The sequence below is a fragment of the Protopterus annectens genome, chromosome 13.part0 (assembly GCF_019279795.1).
Source record: "Protopterus annectens isolate FY-2018-M chromosome 13.part0, PAN1.0, whole genome shotgun sequence".
NCBI classification, from domain to species: Eukaryota; Metazoa; Chordata; order Ceratodontiformes; family Protopteridae; genus Protopterus; species Protopterus annectens.
The window spans coordinates 976,477,921-976,503,499 of record NC_056747.1 but is presented as its reverse complement, the minus strand read 5'-3'; the positions used below and the strand labels follow the sequence as shown (position 1 = coordinate 976,503,499).

The 25,579-nt window shown below is 41.6% G+C and overlaps 1 protein-coding gene across 1 annotated transcript in view; it reads left to right on the top strand.

Annotated features, from left to right (window-relative positions):
• Positions 1 to 25,579, top strand: part of FKBP10 (FKBP prolyl isomerase 10) — a 368,229-nt gene that overhangs the window by 47,688 nt on the left and 294,962 nt on the right. Inside the window, exon 3 of the mRNA XM_044054794.1 lies at positions 10,572 to 10,761. Within this exon, the coding sequence (XP_043910729.1) occupies positions 10,572 to 10,761 (190 nt within the window). The remainder of the gene's footprint in view (positions 1 to 10,571; positions 10,762 to 25,579) is intronic.

Genomic DNA, 25,579 nt, shown 5'->3' with positions numbered 1-25,579 from the left:
TTAGTCATAAACTGTTTGTTCCTGTAGAGGAGTCCAAATTTTTTATTAACTTTCTTGATGGTTTGTGCTATGTGGATGTCTAACCTCAGGTTATTGTCTATTTCTACACCTAGCAGTTTAGTGTGTGTGGTTGGACTAATCTGAATGATTTCTTTAGAGTACATGGTGAAATAACTATTTAGAGGAGGAGATCTACCTAGGCTGAAAAGAATTAGTTTGTTTTTTTTTGGGATTAAGAAGACGTTTGATGTTAGTGAACCAAGTTTCAGCTAGGGTGAAGTTATTTTGGGTTAGGGTTTGTAGTTCATAGGGTGGGGGCAGCACATATAAGGACGGTGTCATCTGCGTGTTGTAGTACTGGGGCAGTGGGTGAGGATAAAGAGATCTTTTTAGTAAATAAAGAGAACAGCAAAGGGCCAAGGATAGATCATTGTGGAACTCCTATGATAACTGGTAGCAGGGGGGGGACAGTTGTGCCTGCCATAGAACTGTTTGCTGATGGCCAGATAAGTAGCTGTTGAACCATGATATAGAAGGGGGACTTATATTTAGGGTAGATAGAGTTTCAAGAAGCATACTGTGATTTACCATGTTCAAAGGCTTTTGATACGTCCAAGAATATGGAAGAACCAAATAGACCCTTGTTTCAATGGTGGCTAACTATGTTGGTGAATGAAAGTAATGCTGTGGTGGTACTATGGGAAGGTCTAAAGCCATGCTGGGATATGGAGAGTAGGTTGTTATTTTGGAGGTACTGCATTAGTTGATTATGAACAACTCTTTCTAATATTTTGGATAAAGGCGATAGGATTGCTATTGGGCGATAGTTGGTGAGCTCTAAGGAGTTACCTCCTTTGTGCAATGGAATAATATGTGATCCATAAGGTGGGAACTTTGCATTCTAATAGAGATCTATTTAAGAGAATAGAGACAGGATAGGCTATAGCTTCAGCTGATATCTGAAGGAAGTCTGCTGGTAGCATATCAGTTGCTAGAGTGATGGTTTAAGTTTCCTAAGGAGTTTAGAAATTGCCTTGGTGGACATGGAGTGAAGGTGAAAACTGGGGGTATTGTTTTGTATATTGGGGTGGGTTGCAGATGTAGATGTTGAAACCAACACATGTCATGTCTGTGACTTCTGAATGTATGGAAAAGTAGAGTTTTCTAATTGATGGTCAAATAAGTTAGTAGGGTAGTAGGTGAGCTTTTTTGTTTTTGTTTGGTGATAAAATATATACAAACTAATAACACCAGTATGGGCAAGGAATTGAAAAAAATACCAATAACCAGCAGAAACAGTTCCAGCAATGGACTTGGCATTTAATATTAAACAAAAGTTAAATGCTTTCGTCCAACATCCTCATGGACTTTTTCAGAACATTGCACATTATATTTGATTCTTTTAAATAACAGAACTAATTAATGACATAATTCCTATTAACCACACTACATGTCTTAAAGCTACAGCACACATTGATTCACAATGACTATATACAAAACATACAACAGTAAACATATTATTTTAAATAATCAGTTTAGAATTTCAACTGCTTTAATTTCAGCACACTATCAATAGAGAGTTTTGTTTAACCATGGATACACGTGAGGTTACAGAAGGATGTGAATAGGATGTATTATTCATAGGAAAGTTACATATTCTAACACCATGTTACAGCATATAAGTTGTCATCCTTATTATCGAGAAAGATATATAGTTAAGGGAAAGATGGTAAGGGCAGCCAGAGTGCTATCTGATTAGAATAATTTTTGAATGAAATTAATACATTAAAGAAAATGTTCCTAACTAGGGGGTCTCCTACATTTTAATAGAAGAGGTCACTAGTGAGATTATTACTAAAAGTGATGAAGCATTTTATGTTCCCTATTCAGTCAAAAAATGCAATTACAAAGTGTTTGGACAATAATAAAGTGTGCAAATCCCTAGTTACAACATACAATGTACATGCTAATGAGGTAAGGAGGATTGTTGCCAACAATTGGAATATTATTCAGGTTGACGATGAAATGTGTGATATTCTTGGACGCTAACTGAAGATCACTTACATGAGCAATAGGAATTTTAAGAATTTATTGTAAAAATGTATAATTTAGTGTGGGGGTATACCAGGGGAGATAAAAAGGGTGCGTATAAGTGAGGGAATTGCACTCAATGTAAACATGTTTTTGAAGGCAATAAGATTCTGATAAATGGTAAGGAATGGGTAAATAATAAAACATATTATAATTGTACTTCTAGGGGGTGGTTTATGAAGTGACTTGCCAAGGGTGCCCCATTTATTGTGTTGGAAAAACAGAAAGAAGTGAGGGAACATATTTATAAACATTCATATGATATTAATTGAAATAATAGCAATAAAGTAAGAGCCTTGTGTAAACATGCTCAGGAATTTCCTGGCCACTATTTGAAATTTTTAGTTCTGTACTGTATTCATTTTGATGTTAGAGGAAGTCCGTGGAAAATTAAATTAGAGGTTTTATTGTTAAAGTGCAAATTGATATTAGGTGCTGACAAATATCCAGGGTTAAACAAAACTATCTGTATTGATAGTGTACTGAATTTAAAGTAGTTGAAATGTTAAATTAATTATTTTAAATAATATTTTTGTTGTTGCATATTTTGTATATATTCATTGTGGATTTTATTGTGAATTAACTTTAAGAGGTGTAGTGTGGTTAGTAGGAATCATCATCTTCTTTTGGCTCTTCCCGTTAGGGGTCGCCACAGCAGATCACCTGTTTCCATTTCTTCCTGTCCTCTGCATTTTGCTTTGTCACACCAACCACCTGCATGTCCTCTCTCACCACATCCATAAACCTTATCTTAGGCCTTCCTCTTTTCCTGTTACCTGGTAACTTCATCCTTAGCATCTTTTTCCCAATATACTCAGCATCCCTCCTCAGCACATGTCCAAACCAACGTAATCGTGCCTCTCTGGCTTTGTCTCCAAACCTTCCAACCTGGGCAGACCCTCTAATATACTTATTCCTAATCCTGTCCACCCTCGTCACACCCAGTGCAAATCTTAACATCTTTAATTCTGCCACATCCAGTTCAAAATCCTGCCTTTTTGTCAATGCCACTGTCTCCAACCCATATAACATAGCTGGTCTCACTACCGTCTTGTAGACCTTCCCTTTCACTCTTACAGGTACTAGTCTGTCACAAATCACTGCTGACACTCTTCTCCACCCACTCCATCCTGCCTGTACTCTCTTCTTCACCTCTCTTCCACACTCACCGTTACTCTGAACTATTAACCCCAATATTTAAACTCATCCACCTTCGCCACCTCTACTCCTTGCATCCTCACCATTCCTCTATCCTTCCTCTCATTCACACACATATATTCTGTCTTAGTCCTGCTGACCTTCATTCCTCTTCTCTCTAGAGCATATCTCCATCTCTCCAGGGTCTCCTCCACCTGTTCCCTACTCTCACTACAGATCACAATGTCATCTGCAAACATCATAGTCCACTGGGACTGCTGTCTGATCTCGTCTGTCAACCTGTCCATCACTATTGCAAATAAAGAAAGGGCTCAAAGCTGATCCTTGATGTAACCCCACCTCCACCTTAAATGCATCCGTCACTCCCACCGCAGACCTCACTGCTGTCACACTACCCTTGTACATATCCTGTACCACTCTTACATACTTTTCTGACACTCCTGACTTCCTCATACAATACCACAACTACTCTCTAGGCACCCTGTCATATGCTTTATCTATGTCTACAAAAACACAATGCAACTCCTTCCGACATTCTCTGTACTTCTCCATCAACACTCTCCGAGCAAAGATCGCATCTGTAGAGCTCTTTCCTGGCATGAAACCATACTGCTGATCACTAATCATCACGTCCCTTCTTAACCTTGCTTCCACTACTCTTTCCCATAACTTCATGCTGTGACTGATCAATTTTATCCCTCTGTAGTTACTACAGCTCTGCACATCACCCTTATTCTTAAAAATTGGTACCAAAACACTTTTTCTCCATTCCTCAGGCATCCAATTAGATCTGTTATTTAAATGAATCAAATGTAATGTGCAATATTCTGAAGAAGTCCATGAGGATATCTAACAAAAGAGCATAACTTTTGTTTAATAATAAATGTTTTAAGTCTGTTAATGAAACTGTTTCTGTTAGTTACTGGTGGTAAAATAAATCAAAACCGCTCCAAACTGACTCCATATAACAGAAAGAGAAAATACATATTTGAAGGAGTTGAATGATATTTCTCAAATGTTTATTTGCATAATAACCCTGATTTTTGCCTCGTATTTTTGCTCTGTCCCTTTTAAAATAAATTTTTGATTTTCTGGTGAATCACTTAGAAATGCAGTCATTAAATAATACCAGATATTAGAGTTCCATACCTTTTAGTCTTCAGAAAATGCATGTCAGTTCAAAACCTATTGTACTGCATGAAGCACTGTAATTGTACACACTGAAATCAGAAAAAAAGATAACCTTCTTAAGCATGTCCTGAGGGCTGTTAAGGCTGTTAAAGTCGAGAGCTTTTAAAACAGTGCTAAATGTATATTCCAACTCGAAGACTGCACAATACCGGGACAGGGTGTGTTGAAAACATAGACTATCCAAAATGAATTTAAAGCAATTCACTTTAACAGGATCCCATTAGGGGTATCTGAAAATTGAGAAATATTGTGACTAAAGTCCTTCACAAAGTCAAAGAGGTTAGTGTCCTGTAATAAATAAATAAGTTATGCTGCTAAGACAAGCTACAAACTTGAATGACAACCATAAAAGACCCCTTTTTCTTTGGCTTGTTTCACTGTTGCTATCCTGAAGGGATGAGACCTGTGTGCCAGTGCAGTGTATTTACCTTGATTAGACTTAGACTTTTCTATCAGAAAGGATTAGTACTTTGGATTTGTGCATGGGCATGAGCAGTGCCCGAGTTGTTTCTAGCTCATCATTTCATGTAACAAGCTTGGGCTTTTGACAAGAGTATGATAATTTGTTTAATTACAAACAATATTTTCAGAACTACAGAGCCTGGTAATTTACAAGAGTTTTATTAAAAAGGGTGATAAGAAAAGTCATGTATTTTCTGTAATTTTGTATTTATTTGGTCTTAAATTTATGAAAACCAAGAGGGATATCCAGCTGGGAAAGAATGTAGGGCGATTTTTAAATGGAATGAAGGTTCAAAGCTGTCATTGTAAATGGGGAGGGGGGGTAATTATTTTAGATAGGTTTCATCTCACTGATTTCAACTCATGTGCTTGATTCAATGAAATAGTAAAACTTTACATGTTTTGCAGAGAGCAAGCCCCCTGCACCACAATTAAGGAAAAAGTCTTGTATAAACTTATATATGTATATTAATTCCATGGATGTACAACCATGGAGAAAAGAGAAGCTTGTACAAAAAAGAAAACGTTGGTGCACATTTAGAAACCACACACTAGCAATGATTTCATATGAAACCACAGTAATTGGAGGAGCTCAATCTCGACAAGGTATGAGGAAGTCTTATCTACTTGTAGTTACTTCTTATCTGATTCTAGTTGGTTCTAATAGTATGTTTTATATAAGTTTAATTTGAGTACTTGTTCTGAAATAGTTCTGCCAGAATAGCTGCAGTTGCATTTTTGTTCCATAGTTTTCACATCGCTACTTTTGTGATATGGTTTTGGAGTTAACAAGTTTACTGTGCTCACTCTTGCTTGTTATCTTGATGCTACCTTTTAATTTTAGTTCACTATTTACTTAAATCTGGATGTCATTATCTTAACTTTTCAGACTTTCATTGTGTTTAGGATGTTGTTCATAACTGTTTTATTATTGTCTTAAATCAAAGTATGCAGAAAAAATGTGTAAAGAAGTCTGTCATTCTTGACAGAATCCAACAATCTGTTAGTGATTATAAGAGAATTTACATGCATAAAGAAAATTTTACTTTCCTGACAATATAGGTTCATAGGTTGGTACTAGGCTATCGGCCCTAGGGCCTATGCAAGCCTAGCCATAACAATTCCCTGGAAATTTTTTCCCACAATATTTAATTCTCTGGGCCCCTGTCTAGCAGGGCGACTGACATGATCCCCGGGGTGAATTTCCTATCTCCCATCCAATCATCAAGCCTCCTTTTGAAGAGGGCCAATGAGGTGCTCTGCTTGACATGTGTGGGCAGTCTATTCCAGAGTATGGGGAGTCTCTGGGTCAGCAACCTATCCCTCTAGCATGTTTTGTTCATTGTGATAAGGTTTAGATCCCTGGAGCGTGTGGCTCTGAGGGATTGGAATTTCTTTAAGTGGAGCATGTCCAACAGCTCAGGGTTTGACATGGCCTTGTATGTTAAGCAGAGATCGCCTCTGAGTATTCGATATGCCACAAAGTATAGCTGGAGTTTTTTTAGACTGTCAGCATATGGCATCTGCTTTAGGCCTGTGATTCTTTTAGTGAGGTATTTCTGTGGCCTTTCCAGCTGTTGCAGATGTCTTGTGAGGTACATACCAAATGGGGCATTATACTCCATACTCTATAATGGGTCTAATGAGGGTTGAGTACAGTGGGACAATGACCTCCTTTTTTCTGGATGAAAAGCCCTTCGTGATGAGGTGTGCCATGTAGAAGGATTTCCTGACTGTTGTGGCGATGTGGTTATCGAAAGTGAGACCACTGTCCACTTGTGTCCCTGAGTCTGTCATCACACTTTCGATGTTTAGTGTCCTGCCACCTATGTGGTAGTTCATGGGTACATGTTTTTTTTCCATAGGGGTTGACTATACATTTCTTGGCATTAAGCTTGAGCCCATGGCTCTGGCACCAGGCATCTGTTTCTGTAAGACCCTTTTGTAGAATATCCACATCATTTGGGGATTCAATAATGGCTCCCAGTTTGCAGTCATCTGCAAACTTTGTTAGCCAGAGTCCCTTAGTGTTGGCCTGTACTTCAGAGAAGTAGATGCCAAACAAGAGTGGTCCCAGGACTGAACCCTGAGGTACTGCACTTGTCACTTGTCTGGAGCTGGATCTAGAGTCGGCTAATTTTACAGTCTGGGTTCTGTCAGTAAGCCAGTTGGCAACCCATCAAGTGATGTAGGGATTTATGCCCAGCTTAGTAAGTTTATCTATGATTCCAGAGTGGGGGGGTGGTGTCGAAGGCCTTGTCAAGGTCCAGATAGGCTGCGTGGACCTCCTTACCCTCGTCCACAGCTCTGGAGACCGATTTGAAGAAGTCAGTCAGATTCAGGAGACAAGATCGGCCCTTCACAAACCCAAACTGGGTGGGGTCCAGTGTCTGGAGGTTGCCAATGTCTTTGTTTATAAGTTCCACGATAATGCGTTCCATGCCCTTGCAGGTCAGGCTTGTCAGACTGATGGAACGGTAGTTCCCGGGATCCAAGGTGGATCCTCCCTTGTGGAGCGGGATAACTGTAGCTGTGCGCCACTCAGTCGGCACAAAGCCTGAGGTGAGGTTATGATTAAACATGACACTTAGGTGGGGTGCCAGTTAATTTTGTAGTTCATGTAGTACACAGCCTGGGATGTCATCTGGTCCCATGGATGCTGTATTCTTAGCTTTGGAAAGTACTGTTTCTACCTGTGTGGCTGTGATTATCAGAATTTGGCAATCTTTTGGTATTGAGATGGGCCCTTTAGGGGGTGAGAGGGGAGTGAAGTTGGCACTAAATTGATCTGCCAGGATATTGGCAATATCCTTGGGATCAGTATATTTAATGCCATTCTGTTGTAGCTCAGAGCAGATCTGAACATTGCCATTTAGATTCTTGACATAACTATAGAATGCCTTGTGGTTGTCTTTGGAATCTTTGGCAATTTTATTTTCGTAACTAGCTTTTGAGGATTTTATGAGGGATCTCAGCTTCTTACTGAGGCCGGTGAGGGAGTTTTTTGCATCCTGGGATTTTCCTCTCTTCTGCAACAGTTTCTTCCTTCTGTTGTATAGTTTGTTTATAGCAGGGGACCACCAGATTGGCTTCCTTTTTTTGGAGAAGAGCATCTTGGTTCTATTTGGGATGACACGATTCATGCATGAGTGGATGTGCTCGTACAGTGCCTTAGTGTAGGATTCTGCAGTCTAACTTCAGCGTGGGTGTTGTGAAGTTCGTCACTTCTGACTTCAGTAGCATGAAGTTGGCTTTGGAGAAGTTTTTTAAGGAGGTTTCCTTACTGGGGGGTGGGGGTGGGATGTGGATGTCAAGGGTGATTTGCTTATGGTCAGACCTGACCAATGAGGGGGTGACCACTGGTGTGGAGCATCTATCTCCCATGTTGGTAATGTCCAGGTCTAGGTTATTGGAGCCCCTGGTGGGACAATGGATTAGTTGATCCAGGGTGTTGGAATTTATGAATTCCAAGAACCGTTGGGAAAAGGAGTTGGTACCCGAGTAGTTTTCCCAATTAATGGCAGGGTAGTTGAAATCACCTAGTATTAGGGTGTTTGGTTGTATCTTAATATTTTCCAGTATGTTTAGGAAGGTGTAGTGAGAATCTTGGGGTATGGTGGGGGATCTGTAGCAAGCTACAATTTGGATTGCAGTCTTACCTAGTGTTAGTTGCACCTGGAGAATTTCAGATGCATTGTGTTGGGCAACTAGCCTGGAGGTGTGAATATCCTTGGTGAATATGGACACTCCTCCATGCTAGGTAGTTGTGTATCATTTCTTGATTCAGAAGTATCTATAATGTGCTTATATGTTACACAGCAGGAAAGCTACTAAAATAAACAGACCCTCTTTTCTCCTGTTGAAAACGCACATTTATTTTTCATCCAAGCAAGATTTTTGAATAGTTTTAAAATATTTGTTTACATCTGTGTTCATATAAAGTTTATCAAAGGAAACGGGTTCAGAGTTCTTCTACAGGCCTTTCTAAAACATGATATTCCAGTCATTTTAAGTAGAGCTGTACTGATAGAATTTCTGTCATTTAAGCCTCAAACTCTGTGTGTGTACTGTAGCAGAATTGGCACATTTTCAGTCCAATTATCAATGAGTTATGATCTTGAGTATGAAAGATAAAAGACCTGGGTACAGGAAATACTTGATGTGATCTATACACTAAACCCAAGTCAAGAACATTACTCTGCTGGATCCTAGGGTCCTGAATATCCTTAAAAAGCTGTAGAGAAACTGATGTGCTTGGAAATGCCATCAGTACACTGGAAACAATGTACTGAGGGTGGAATTCATTCACCCCTATAACAGTGCAACTCATACTGCTGTGAAAGTGGTAATTTGTGTTGCTTGAGATTAAAACAGTTCATAGTTTTGCATAATCTGCATGGTACTGAATCACATTAATGCCTGATACACATGCCCATGAAGCACACATCAAAATAGTTAAAAGAACTGCTGAGGGACTCACCCTACTGTCCTGTCGAAAGAAGTAGCACAGGTACCTACAAGGAAGTATAGACTTACAAACTCCTATCCCACCCCACAAACACAGCCAGTCACATAGATATATGGACACACACACACACACACACACACACACACACACACACACACACACACTGCATTCATGAACTTCCTGTTCATACCAGACACACATCAGTCAGTTCAGCCAAAAGGCATCAAACACACACAGGCACATATATGTACTGTTAGAATATACACAGAAGCACATACAACCCCAGTAACCACTCGCACACTGTCCCAGTATCCTCACACAAAGACATGTAGACACTAGACATGTACAGACCTAGACATCAGCATACATACTCACTCAGATGCATGCACCATACCACTCTTTACATGAATTGGCAGTCTGACAAGGGGCAAAGCAGAGTAGCTTCACCTTGGTAATATTTGTCCATTATCGATCACAGGCATTTTGCAGCTAATAGCAGTATATTCTTACATATTTTGTTCTTTGCTTTGCATGGATCTTTTATAGTATGGATGTCTGTGAATTGTCATACAATGCAAGAATCCATGCAGAGCAGTACACTAGGGTATACAAGGACCTAGTCTGCATAGATAGTGCACACAGACTACTGTATTTACATACAGTGCCTAAAACTCCTTGCTGCTCAGTAGAGAATTGTTGCATTACCAATCCGCGAGGGCTCTGTGAATCACAGACTCCATGCGTATCATGTAGACCCTTGTGCAGCACTGAGCAATGCGCAGGACGTCTGTTAATTCCTCTTTCAGTTAATTCCTAGATGGTTTACTGACATAGTCCCTCATTTGGTCTAGGAAATTTTTTTGCTATTTTATCGACATTACTGGTACCGTTGTCACCTCACAGTTAGACATTGCCCGTTTGATTCTCAGTTAGAGCGTCTTCTGTGTAGCGACATGCGTGAATGGGCATTCCTTCATTGAAGGTTGTGCATTAGACCCGGCTAGCCAGTATGTAAAAATCTACTGCCAATCATTAGTGGACCAGAGTTCCACTGTGGCGACCCCTAACCGGGAAAAGCCGAAAACAAACAAACTGTTGCTCACCTATAAATGTAAACAACATTTTACTGTTAGTCCTGCTTCATAACTATGGTTATGTTTAATTGCTAATAAATAAATGTTTACTGTTTTACTTTGTTTAGGTAATAAAATTCCACCAGATGCTACCTTAGTCTTTGATGTGTTACTTCTGGACATCTGGAATGAAAATGACAATGTCCAGATCAGAACAACTTCAAAACCCGAGGGCTGTAATCGAACTGTTCAGGACTCAGATTTTGTCCGATACCATTACAATGGAACACTCTTAGATGGAACGGTCTTTGATACAAGGTAAGAATTTTTTTTCTATTTACATAATGATGTTGATACTCTTGAGCAAAAAAAAATCATATTCATTATATTGAAAACATTCATAAAAAGATCATATTTAAGACACAAGAAGATATAGAATAATAATGGTTTCTCCTTGTAATTAAATGCTAAGTTATGCATTGATTACTCTATAGAAGTTAGATGGGTAATGTAACAGCAAATAAACTCCACTCATTTAGAGTTCTAGAGTTCACATTTCTTTCATTTAATAATAAGAACTGCCACAGTCAGACTAAAAGAATAAAAATGTCTGACCATAATAAGATTAAATTGCTGAGTAGGACTATGAGCTATAGTCTTAAATGCTGGTACACAGGGTGCAGGGCTGGGGTTGAGGGTTTAGCATAATGATTAAGGTGTTTACTTCATAAACACAAGGTAGAGGGTTTGATTCTTACCGTCGGGTTGAGAAATTTGGCTAGACTTAAAATGGCCCACAAGGGCAGAGAGCCTAGTTCTGTCCTATGAACCTATGGTATACATACAGTTATACCTGTGTACCAAAGCTGCTATTGATTCATAAGTAGTTTAACACAATGGGTCAGAAGGTCTGGTCTTGCCCCATTGTATAAGCATTTTGCTGCTTGCATGTACCAAAATACAGACCTTCAAACCCCAGTTGTACAAGATTCCACAATCCATGACCACTGGAGTACTATCTGGTACCAGTGAGGTAAAATATGGGACAAGACTGACAAATTAGACAAATTCATGTCCCTCAAGCTACACCTGAATCTGGCTCACCTCAAGCTGTCAGACAAGACCGTGTCCTAAAAAGTGCTATCAAAAGTTAAAAGTACTGCATCACTGGGGTCTGACAGTATGGATGCATTTTAAATAGCATGAAGTACAATTTAGCCACACCCCTAACAATGCTGTTCAACCTCAACCTCCATACAGATTTTGTACCAAATGAATGAACAGCTACAATCATTTCCCTGCATAAGGGAGGACTTTCCATAGACCCAGGCAGTTACAGACCCATAAATCTGACCAGCCTCGTATGCAAAGCCATGGAAATACTTATCATGCAGTTAGTCAGTCTGGACACAGGGAACCTCCAAACACTAGACTTGACTCGGTTTGGATTTGTCAAGGTCAGGTCATGCTTACTCAGACTGGTCAATTTTTTTGAGAAGGTCACTAAAGCAATGGATGAAGGCAAAATGATAAACACTGCATACCTTGACCTAGCCAAAGCTTTTGACACAGTTCCCCACTCAGGTATAGTAGAGAAGCTAAATGACCTGGGAGTAAATCCTATGTCACCCAGTGGTTTGCCAGCTGGCTCACAGATAGGGCAGAGATGGTCAATTTAGAGGAGATCAGCTCCGCAAAGAGACCAGTCATCAGTGGAGTCCCCAAGGGTTCTGTGCTGGGAGCTCTCGTGTTTGGAATCTACTTTTCTGAAGTAAAAAACAATGTCAAAGGCCTCTGGCCAACCTAAGTTTGCAGATGACTGCAAGCTAGGAGCAGTCATTGAGTCCATAAATGACTTGGGCATCCTGCAGGAAGGGTTGTCTCAAATAAATAACTAGTGTCAAAGTCATGGTCTGAAACTAAATGCCAAAAAATGCATTATTCTATCTTGGGAAGTCATCTACCCCAGGGAACTATTATATTCACAATATGTCCCTAAGAGTTGATCCAATTGTTCAGGATTTGGGAAGTTATGTGGACAATAAACAAAAGGATTGTGTCTAGATCTAGGGATGTCATTGTCCCCCTTTATTCATCCCTTATTAGGCCAATCATTGAATGTAATGCCCCCTTTGACATGTATCTGTCCAGACACATGCAACAGCTGGAACGTCCTCAGAGATAACTTACTTAAATGTTACAAGGCCTAAACAACATGTCTTCCATGGACCGACTCAGAACCCTGCCACTATACTCAGTATCCTACAGATTGCGACCCTCATCTGGCATACAGGGCATCCTCTGAACCATTACTGATGGATTTACTGCACATCAGCAAGTACAATGGCATCAGAAATTCTTGGTCCAAGGATCTAAACCTTTTCTGCAGTATCAGCCTAATGGTTTGGGCGGGACAGGTTTATTTCGCAGAGGATACCACTGCTGTGGTGCAGACTCCACATCCATATAAAATAAAGGCCATCCCTGTCCATTTTCAAGTGCAACTTAGATATGTGGATGGGAAACAGAAACTTTACCCCAGGACTGCCCCAGTAACTACTAATGGACATGATGCAGCTTCAAAATGCTTTATCCCATGTATGGGTCCCCACAAATTGTCTATGATATGTTCTCATTTATATTCATTATGGATAATATGTAATTATTGACCTTAGGATGGATAAGACCAATCTATAACTAAATAGGATAAGTTATTTTGAGCACAGAAAGGGAAATTTGCTAGGCATAAAATGGCCCACAAGGGCAACTAGCCTAGTACTTATCTATAAACCTATAAGAACTGGCTACTACACAAAGATGCAGTTTGTCAGTGCAAAGTCTCTCTTCAACACTAGTGTATCAGTTAATATACAGTGCTAAATAACGTATTAAATCTGCCAAAAGTAGTAAGTCCCCGAGAATATCATCTGCATGACAAGAAACATACAAGCAACAAGTTTAAAAGTAAAAATGAATAAAAACAGAGCTCCATATGGTCTGTGCAAACCTGCTAGTAAACACAGATTTCTCCTGTACCCACATAGTGATATTGGGAAATTCCTGTTAATGGGAACTGACAAAGCACCAAATCCCCTCATTACTGAATTTTATTAATGAACCTGGATCTGCCTTCATGTTTAATGATTGTGATTTCTTTATTAATGGCAGTCATACATGATGGCAGAACACAACACAGGACGTCTGTGTCCAAAATATGCAAATCATATTCTGTTCTGTACTGCACTGTACTGTGCTATGAAATCGTATGCTGCACGCACACCATAGTAGCTAATGAGCCATGGGTATATGTGGCTGAACTGAAAACAGGAGCATAAAACTTCCTATCCACAATGTCTAGGCACAGTCAGATTTTTGTGTACTGCCATTAGGGTCCATGATCCATGTCTGTTGTCTGTGAATCACAATCAGAAATAGACGTGAGTAAACAAAATGTGTAGAGGGTTTGTATACTTCCCAGTATATCTGTGAATCCCAAGCCCTGTACTTGCTAGTAATCAAGGCTAAACTTTTTTATTATTATTCTTTTGTGGAATGTGAATGTTAGCTGATCTGAAAGATTAAAAACAGAGGGGTTTCATATATTATTATTTCTTTATTACTGTGTTAATTATTCACTGAAAGAGAGAAATGTAAAAGACAGTCACACCCTAAACATATTGCCTTTTTCCAGAGTGTATTTTCATCCATATAAAATGATCACTGTATTGCATCATTTAAAAAATATGGAGTTTCCTCTGTGTACAATGAAATCTTGCAATAATTATTTAGGAATTTGTCTCCCTGTCTCAATATCGGCTCAATATCATCTTATCTGTCTTATTTTGAGGTTCCTGGCCCAAGGAAAAAATCTCTGCAGTATATTTTTGTCCTTTGGGGTGGTATTCATTCATGTTCATAGGTAGGTACTAGGCTGTCTGCTCAAAGGCATTTATAAGCCTAGCCAGAATGTGTTGGCTTTTGTCGCCCCCTTAGATTAGTTCCTAATCTTTCTGTCCAGCAGAGCCACTGAAGTGATCCCCGAGGTAAACTTTCTGTTTCCCATCCACTCGTCAAGGTTTCTTTTGAAGAGTGTTGGCGAGGAGCTCTGCCTAATGTAGATTGGGATCTTGTTCCAAAGCATGGGAAGTCTCTGGGACAGGAATCTATCCCTCCAGCATGTCCTATTTATTGTTGTGGTGAGGTTTAGATCCCTAGAGCATGTAGCTCGAGGAGATAAGGTTTTCTTTAGGTGGAGCATGTCCATCAGTTCTGGGTTCGACACGGCCTTGTATGTCAGGCAGAGATCACCTCTGAATAAGCAGTATGCAACTGAGTACAGCTGTAGTTTCTTCAGTCGAGCTGCATAGGGCATCTGTTTGAGGCCACTGATCCTCTTGGTGAGGTACTGCTGTGATCTTTCCAGCTGTTGCAGGTGTCTTGTAAGGTACATCCCAAATGGGGCGTTGTACTCTATAATGGGTCTGCTGAGTGATGAGTAGAGGGGCACAATGACCTGTTTTGATCTGGATGCGGACCCTTTTGTGATTAGGTGGGCCACGTAGAAGGATTTTCTAACCACTTTGGCAATGTGATTATCAAAGGTGAGATTACTATATACTTGGGTCCCCAGATCCCTTATTACATCTTCCGTATTTAGAGGACTACCACCTATGTGGTAGTTTGTGGGTACTTTGTTTTTTCCAAAGGGGATGACTATGCACTTTTTGGCATTTAGCTTGAGGCCATGATTTTGACACCAGGTATCTGTCTCAGTGAGACCCTTTTGGAGGATGTCTGTGTCAGCCGGCGAGTCAATTATAGCCCCTAGTTTGCAGTCGTCTGCGAACTTGGTCAGCCATAGTCCTCCTGTGCTTGCCTGTACCTCTGAGAAGTATATGCCGAACAGGAGGGGTCCTAGGACTGAGCCCTGGGGAACGCCACTTGTAACCGGTTTAGAGTCAGACCTAGCTCCCACAACTCTTACCATGTGGGTTCTGTCTGTGAGCCAGTTGGCAACCCATCTTGTGAAGTAGGGGTTTATGTTCAGGCTGGTGAGCTTGTCTATAATACCAGAATGGGGAATGGTGTCAAAGACCTTTGCGAGGTCTAGGTAGGCTGTGTGTACCACCTTTCCCTCGCCTATAGCCTTGGTAACTGTTTCAAAGAAGTCCACCAGGTTTAGGAGGCATGATCTGCCCTTAACAAAGCCGAACTGGGTAGGGTCCAGTGTTTGGAGGTTCCCAATGTCTCTGTTAATGAGTTCCATGATGATGCGCTCCATAGCCTTGCAGACCAAGCTAGTCAGTCTTATAGGACGATAGTTCCCAAGGTCTGTTTTGGCTCCACCTTTGTGGAGCGGAATAACCGTTGCTGTGCACCACTCTATGGGTACGTAGCCTGTGGAGAGGAGAGAGTTTGAACAGTGTGTTTAGGTGAGGGGTTAGTTCGTCTTTGAGCTTGTGTAGGACGCAGCCTGGGACACCGTCCGGTCCCATTGATGCTGTGTTTTTGGCTTTGGAGAGGGCTGTTTTAACCTGAGTGTCTGTGATTTCAGGGGCTCTACATTCTTCTGGTATGGTTATGGGCCCTTTTGGGGGTGAGAGGGGGATAAAGTTTGCGCTGAACCTGTCTGCCAGGATGTTGGCGATATCTGTTGGTTCAGTGTATTTTGTGCCATTCTGCACCAACTCCAAGCAGATCTGAGCATTGCCACTTAGATTCTTGACATAGCTAAAGAATGCCTTGTGGTTATCTTTGGAGTCCTTGGCAATTTTTCTTTCAAAGCTTGCCTTGGATGATTTTATGAGGGATCGTAGTTTCTTGCTGATACTGATCAGGGATGTCTTCCCTTCTTGGGATTTTATTCTTTTCTGTACTAGTTTCCTCCTTCTATTGTATAGCTTGTTTATGGCAGGAGTCCACCAGACTGGTTTCCTTTTTTTGGAGGAGTGAGTCGTGGTTTTGCTTGGGATGGCATGATCCATGCATTCTTGTAGGTGCCCGTAGAATGCATTAGTAAAGGATTTTGCAGCTTGGACAGTGTTATCCTTCAGCATGGGGGCTCTGAAACTTTCCACCTCGGTCTTAAGTAATGTGACGTTTGCTTTTGAAAAGTTTTTCACTGTGGTTTTCTTGTCCGGGGGTGGGGGCGGAATGTGGATATCCAAAGTGATTTGTTTATGGTCAGATCTAACCAGCGAGAGGTTGACCTCCGGTGTGGAATACCGGTCGCCCATGTTGGTGATGACCAGGTCCAATATGTTGTCACCTCTGGTGGGAGTGTTGACCAGTTGAACCAGGGCATTTGAGTTTATAAATTCTAGGAAATGTTGGGCAAGGGAGTTAGTACTTGAGTAGTTCTCCCAGTTAATGTTTGGGTAATTGAAATCACCCAATATTAGGGTGTTTGGTAGGACCTTTATGTTTCCCAGTGTTTCCAGAAATGCGGAATGGGGGTCCTGGGACATGGTGGGTGATCTGTAGCAAGCTACAATTTTAATTGCAGTTTTGCTCATTGTTATTTGCATGTGGATGATCTCTGAAGCATTGCGTTGTGCCACTAACCTGGAGGTGTGGGTATCCTTGATGAATATGGATAAGCCACTCCTTTTGTATGTCGGTTTGGGTTCTGTGGCCAAAATATATGGTATGAGTTGTAGCCTGGTAGTGCTGGGGTGCTCTCTGGATCCTTAAACCAGGTTTCTGTTATTGCACATATATCAATTTTCTCCATACTGAGGAATGCCTCGAGTGCATGCATTTTGAGGTTTAGACTTCTGGCGTTGAGTAGCATTACCCACAGTTTTTTGTTACTTGTGCTATTTACGGCGGTGGGTTTGTCTTTTTAGCCTTGCCTAAAAAAGGCACTATGGGGGTGGCAAGAGCCTTGGCCAGTATTCAAAAGCCTAAGGGTGACAGGTGCAAGCCGTCACTAGCGAAGCAGCGTGGCTTGTCGAGCATGTCATCCCAGGCAGACAGACACTGGATCCCATTTGAATGACACCAGAAACTTAGCCAGTTGTTCAAATCGAGAATTTTTTCTTTGTACCGTGGTATCATTCTTGTTGAGGGCAGGATGCTACTCAGGGTCACATGTTCTTTGTGTTTCACTGTTGCAGTCATCACCTGTGGGTTATCCCTGCTGTGGTAGCTCTCAGTCGGCCCAAATACCAGAGTCAATGTTTTTCTGTGTTGGCTGCTGTCGCTTGTTGACTGAAGTCAGGTCGTCAGTGCTATAAAGCAAGGCAGCCAACACCATTACATCAGTCTTTCTTGCCGTGAAGCCCGTAGCAGAAGAAGTTCGCAAGTGTGCTGGTCAGTCACTACCAGAGCTCTGATTACAGCTGAAAGCATCTAAAGCTAAATACCTCGTTGGGAATCCTTTTTTCTTGCACTAACCGATGTCCGAAAAAGTTAACAATTGTCTCGCCTGTGGAAAACAGATCACACAGTAAGACTTCCATTCATACTCTATCACTTGTTTAGGTCCAGACCATGATGTCCCCCGTTGCCGGGTTCTGTGCCCTCTTTAACACGAGAACTTTTCATCGTAGAGCTCTTATTGTAGACCAGTATTTTCATCTTCCGTCTTCGCATTCTGAAAGTACGTCAGTCAGCGAACAATCCATAGACATTCCAAAAAACGTAGAGATAAAGCGAGACAGACCACACAAGGCTAAGCCTTCTGATGATGCTACTGCTAAGCAGGTCGTCAGTTCTATGGAATTCAGTGAGGTGCTTTCGCAGCCCCTGATGCCCAATATGATATCTATGCAGACCTCTACCAAGACCCTTTCGAGTCCGGTATGCCACAGAAATCTTTTTCCTCTTCCGAGCCTTTGGTTGTCTCTGCCTCGGTTGGGTCCAGAGCCGCAACGCAGGCACTGGCTTCTGTGGAGGCCTTTTGCATTATTGATTCTAGACAAAAAAACTACATCTTCTCATCCGACTACCGTTTCTCTCAGACTGATTGAAACTCTTAGGCCTAAAAGCCAGGCCACTCCTAGAAAATCTACCTCTAACCATCGTCTTACCCCTGCTCTACCCCAAACCCAAATGCTTAAGATGGCGGAGGATCATATCTCCCTTATGGGGCAGTCAGGCCACAACTTCTAAAAGGAAAAGACACCCTTCTCCTGAACTAATGACAGAGCAGGATTCTGAGGAATCTGATTATTCAGATTTTGAAGAGGAACAACAACCTCTGACCGCTTATGAGGATTCAGATGCAGAGGAATCCATTCCTTCTGCCTCCCCACCAGAAGACCTTTCCTTTGGGGAAACCCTTCACACCCTCGAGGAACATTTCCAGTGGGAATATCAGGACTTCCCTCAGTCTAAGAAAAAGCTAAGAGAGTTTTTAGACCTGCCCCAGCACAGACCCCTGGCCATCCCCCCTGTCTTAGAAGTGGTGGATGATGTTTTCCATGAATCCAGCTTAGCCCCTGACAACTTCCCACCTGCTCCCAGTAAACCTGACAGGTATTACAGAGTACCGGATTCTCACAAATACCTGTACAGAAATCCTGTTGCAGATCCAGAGGTCATTACAGAGGGACTTAAAGGAGCTAAGGCTAATTCTGCAAGGAATCCTACTCCTTCTGACAAGGTTTCCAAAGCCCTGGACAGATGGGGTAAAAAAGTATACACATTTGCAACCTTCGCTATCAGAGCACTCACCTGTCAGTTCCATATGTTAAAATATCAACAACACACTTTGGAACTATTAAAGCAAAATATTTCTACCTTTCCTGACTGTGCCAATTTGAAAGAATTAGCAGATTTACTGCACTCTACTTGTCAAGTGGCCAAACACTCTTTACACTGTGGATATGACGCCCTGGAAGCCTCAAGCAGAGCAGCAGTGTCAGGATCTGTCATTAGAAGACATGCATGGTTGAAAGAACAACCTCTCCTGGATCATGTCAAGTCTAAATTAATTGATGCACCCTTGTATAAGGACTGCTTGTTTGGTGTAAAAGCAGAAGAGGTGCTTAAAAAGATGGAAGACGAAGCAAAATCTATGCAAACAGTAAAGGATTTCTTTCAAGTTCAACCTCCTAGGTTCAGCAGGAATTTTCCCTCTAAGCACTGGTCTTTTCCTGCACCTAGCAGACAGGGCCAACGTAAGCCCCACAGGGATAGACCACCCAGGCCCCTATCCCAGGGACAGGAAAGAAACAAACAGTGGACCACTTCCACTCCCAAAGGCAGGGAGTTCTAAGCCATCCTTCTATGGCAAAAACTCTGATTCCCTCTCTCCCCTCTGCCCTCCTTTCCCTCACCAAAAGCTAGGACAAAGGCTCTCAGTCTGCAAAGAAAATTGGCTCTCTGTAACAAAGGTCCAATGGGTCTTAAAGATCATTTTTCAAGGATACAAATTCTCTTTCAACAAACTCTCAATTCCAAGAGGGTACCCAGACTTGCCTCCAAATCAGTGGGCAAAGGCATTGAAACAAGTCCAAACTCTCATATCCCAGGGGGCAGTAGAACCTGTTCCCGCAGATCAAACAGGCAAAGGCTTTTATTCCAGCCTATTCCTTGTCTCCAGAAAAGAGGGCACTTGGCGCACCATCTTGGATCTATCCATTCTGAACATCTCCCTGGTGGTCCCAAAATTCAAAATGCTAACTTTGCAGCAGCTGCTACCAATGCTGACAAAAAATGCCTGGTTAGTGACCCTAGACCTAAAAGATGCCTACCTCCACATCCCCATAACGGAATCCTGCATGAAATTTCTGCACTTCAGAGCAGGCTCACAACACTTTCAGTTCTCTGCTTTTCCCTTTGGCTTATCTGCTGCTCACAGGGTATTCACCAAATGCTTAGCCCCAGCCATAGCATTTTACAGACCAAGAAATATACAGATTTACCCTTATCTGGACAACTGCCTCATTCGGGCAGAATGCAAAGAAAAGCTGCTCCAGGACCTCCTCTTTGTCAAAACCCTCCTAACTTCCTTAGGGTTCACTATCAACGAGAAGAAATCAAAGCAAACACCCTCCATAAGGATTATTTTCTTGGGAGCACTGCTGGGCACAGCATCTCAAATGGCCTTCCTATCCCCAGTAAAGCAGAGCTTCCTGCCTCTCTACTTTACCCAGCTGGCATCCAAAAGTCACCTCACGGCGAGGAAGTTTCTGCAAGCCCATCCTTCTAATTCCTCTGGCCAGGCTTCACATGAGAAAATTTCAGTGGTATCTAAAGAACCTTTGGTGTCAGCACTCTCAGCCTCTAGAGACCTCTCTTTCTCTGATCCCCTGTATAAGGGCTGGGTTTCTCTGGTGGGCAGTGGCCTGTGCCAAGAACAAGGGTTTTCCCTTCATCCTCTGCCCTACCAGTTAGACCATCACCACTGACACCTCGGACATTGCTTGGGGCACTCACCTAGCAGGTAGGTGCACCCAAGGTCTTTGGGATGCCCAGCACCTTCCCTTACACTTCAACCAGAAGGAAATGATGGCAGTACAAAAGGCTGTGACATCCTTCCAACTCCATCTTAGGCCAGGGGTTCTCCTTATTAAAACAGACAACACCACAGTAATGTGGTACATCAACAAACAGGGGGTCCCAATCTTACCCTCTGTTTAGGCTAGCCATGAACCTCTGGCTGACAGCCTCTTCCATGGGATTACACCTAATAGCCCAATACCTACCAGGGATCAACAACACCCTAGCAGACAACTTAAGCAGAAACTTACTGGACCCCCATGAATGGCAGCTCCATAGAAAAATCTTTTATGGCAGCTCCATAGAAAAATCTTTTTGGAAGTCACTCAGTAGTGGGAAACTCTGGAGGTGGATGATCTTTGCTTCGCAACTCAACCACCAGCTAAAAAAATTCTGTACCAGGGAGTATCACCACCTAGCGTGGAAGGTGAATGCCTTGACCTTCCCCTGGAGCTCCCTCTTTGTGTATGCATTCCCTCCTCTGCCTCTTATTCCCAAGGTACTGATCAAGGTAAAGGAGGAGAGACCAAAGGCCATCCTCATTGCTCCAGATTGGCCCAGACAGCATTGGTACCCCTTGCTGAGCAGCCTGGCATCACAGCCCTTCCAGGCAGCTTCCCCTGATCTTAGACCTCTTGACTCAGGTGTGGGGGGGTGCACCCCGACTTGCAGACGCTCAAACTGTCAGCATTGATAATACTCTAAAGGCAAACAAGGGCCCCCTGTTAAGCAAACCGGTCCTAGACGTTATCACAGAGGCCAGAAGGCCCAGCACCTGAAAATCTTATGTAGGGAAATGGAAAAGATTCTGCTCCTGGAGCCAGTCCAGAGGGGGCAGCTCCTCACAACATTCTTTGCCTCTTATCCTGGACTATCTAGCAGAGTTACTCAATAGTGGCCTCTCCTTCTCTTCTATTAAAATCCACACCTCAGCCATTTCAGCTCATTTTGATACAGACCAGTCCCTGTTCTCACATCCTTTGATTAAACAATTCTGCAGTGGGGCTTCTAATATCAGACTTCCCAGAAGGCCACCCATGCCAGCCTGGGACCTGAATGATGTTTTGGAAAACTAACCTTACCTCCCTTCGAACCTGCTGCTTCAGCAGAACTGAAATACCTCTCCTGGAAGACTGCTTTCCTACTAGCTATCACCTCAGCCAGAAAGGTTTCAGAACTTCAGGCAATCATGGCCATTGAGCCCTTCATCATTTTCCATGCAGACAGGTTTTCCCTTTGGACTAACCCCTCCTTTATGCCCAAGGTGGTATCTAATGTGACTCTCAACCAGGCCATTCATCTACCCACCTTCTTCCATAACCCTCAAAACAAGGGGGAAAGAATTCTGCACTCACTAGACGTGCACAGACAGCTCAAATACTACCTGGACCATACTAAACCCTTCAGGAAAACAGACCAATTTCTTGTCACCTTTGCCCCAGGGGGCAGAGGGGAAGCCCATTTCCAAGCAAACCATTTCCAAATGGATATCGCACTGTATCCATTTCTACTACAGATTACATGGGAAACCACCCCCTAAGTTTATTCATACCCATTCCACTAGGGCAGCCTCCACTTCCACAGCATTCCTCAGAGGACTTCCCACCAGGGACATCTTGGAAGCTGCCACCTGGACCTCTGTCCATACCTTTACAAAGCATTACCACCTACATCTTCTCTCTAAGGCTAAGGTAGGGTTTGCCTCAGCAGTTCTGCAGAGCTTGCTTACCTATGCCTAGGTCTCTTAACTAATCCTTCCACCCCTCTCCTCAGCTTTGGGAATCTTCCCACAGGTGATGACTGCAACAGTGAACCATGAAGAACATAGTACAGTTGTGTAGAAAACAGAAGCAACCAAACCGCTAAAAGGATCTGCAGCCAAACAGAGCAGGTAAATCAAACGAGTAAACTGAAGATCCAACCACGATGTAAAATCCAATGTAGAAAGTAAGAGATCCAAACGAATACTGAAGCTGAAGCAAAACCTTCTTTATTTAGACATAAAAAATGTGATAAGCGCTTTCGCGTGGGAACACCCACGCTTCATCAGACAACATTGCATAGAAAACAAGCTCTTAAATACCTCCAAAGGCGGGAAATCATTCAATTAAAAAAACAATTAATTAAAATGTCAGGCTAGTATAAAGGTAAACTACACTATAAAGCACTATAGGATCACGTAAATATAAAAGTACATTAAAAACTTTGCAAAGCTGCATGAAAAATCTTCATTTCAAGGTATCATGTACTTAATCAATAAGGAATAAATTATTCCTAAACACGTAAAGATGTATACAAATATAATAAGGAAATACACATCTAAATACAAGCTAAGTATAAAACCAGATAAAAAACTATAAAGGGAATATATCCATATACAATCAATAACCTGTCTATGAAACCTAATATAGAGCTGCACTATATTTAGCTGGTAGAAACATAAGTATAAATACACATGAAAATGATAACTAAACACATTAGTGTATAAAACACACCATCCTAGGGTAAATAACCAATCTAGTGGGCATTGTGAAAAATATGAAAAATATATATAAAAATATATATAGACTCTATTAAAAGCGTCTAGATTCAAGGACAGGTTTAATAGATATCTGATTATTCAAACCTGGAGCTAGATGAGCACCAAGCATTATAATCCACTTTAGCTCAACGGAGGATAAATCATTACTTGTGTTACCACCCCTAGGATTTATCTTCACTATTTGTAGGACCCTAAAATGAAACACATGGGAAGGATATTCCAAAACATGTTGTGCTAATGCATTGGTTTCATTACCTTTACGTATATCGTAAAGATGATTGTATATTCTGTCCTGTAACCTTCTCTTTGTCAGACCCACATAAAAGGCTGAACAGGACTGACAGTTGGCAAGATAGACTAGGTTCCTTGTATTACATGTGGCATAAACGCTAGGAACAAACGTAAACTTTGTAACAGGATGATGAAAATCTTGAGCTCTACTAATATAAGCACATCTACTACAATTATTACAGGCATAAGTGCCTAAAGTCCGAGTCATCGGAGTAGTAGACTTGCACATATGAACATGATCAATTACACAAGATCAATTTCAGGTTGTCACTATTGATATATAGAAATCTGGGTCTATCCAACATAGTACAGTTGTGTGCACTTACCGTAAATGTAGGTGTTCAAGTGTATTCCCTGTTGCAGTCCTGGTTTCCCCTCTCTCCTTCCCCCTTATATCCTCTTTCCTTAGGGAGACATAAGCTTCTTATAGTGGCTTTTATCCACCAGAACCACTTTACCATATTTCCTTGGGCTTCTGACTGGTTAGAGCAAAAAAACTGATGCAATGGTGTCGGTTGCCTTGCATTATATCACTGACGACCTGACGTCAGTCAACAAATGACAGCAGCTGACGCAGAAAAACATTGACTCCGGGCCAGCTGAGGGCTACCTCAGCAGGGATAACCCACAGGTGATGACTGCAACAGTGAATACACTCAAGCATCTACATTTATGGTAAGTGCAAATAACTGTACTTTCTAAGGTTTGTAGTTGAGCAACACATGCCTGCACAGAGCGCAGTTATACTTACATGCAAATACATTGTTTTGGCTAATTTTGGTGACTATGGCAAAGTGAAAGACTGTATGAGGTAACAAAAAAAAAGATGGTTTTAGTTGTGTGTGAATTCATCCATAAGCTTGTAAAATCTCAACTAATTTTGTCTGTTTACGGATGTTGTGGGCTACTGTGGGACTGCATAAGGCCACATAAACTAATGGCAGGCAGTTATGGCAGGCAGCACTCAATGTCTGGAATGTATTTTAAAAAAAGATAAAGGGGCTACGTAGTGACCATATGGGTGTCATTATGTGGAATTAGTTCTTTGCAAGCTGTCAAAGGGGAAGATAATACAGCTAGAAAATGGGAAGACAGAACACAAGGAGCACACTGAAGGAAGAAGTGAAGAGAGTTCTGCAGAGGGGTGCCATGCTTTTATTGGGGATAGACCATTTTTCAAATTTTTTTGTACATGAGGAGGAAGCTGGGGAATAAAGTAGGGAAAAGGATGAAGGAGAGAGGATTAGAGAAGGATGGAGATGAAGAGGAGCCAGAGTAGTTTTCACTCTTGTCTGGAGCACCTCAAGTGTTTCCACTGCCTGAAGGACCTGCAGTGGAAGACCCCGGTGATGTGGGAAAAGCTATTTACTTTAACTGTTATACCTTGCAAAGATTACCTATGTTTTGCTGGCTTAATATCAGCAAAAGTAGCTGTAAAGCTAAAATGATTTGAACAGTTTATCTTCCAAAATGCTGTACCCAGGTAATTCAATTGCTAGTTTGTCCTCCACCTTATCCCTGCCTAGGGTGATGTGTCTAACTCTGGTAAGCCATCTTTTATGTGCACCATCTATTCTGGGAAAAAGTATCATAATTTTAAAATGCTTGAAAGGTAGCACAGTAAAAAATGATTTCTTGATTAGAGTGAACACTGCGTTCTTTAAAAACCTTATGTATTTTTGTATTTCACAGTGTGTGTGTATCCATGTACATAATTACTTGTTGAAATAATATGTAATACCTATGAATGTATATGTTAGTATGCATAGATACATATTTTTAAATAATATTTATTAGATGTGTGTGTTCATACACACACACACACATGTATCTATAAAAATACATATATACAGT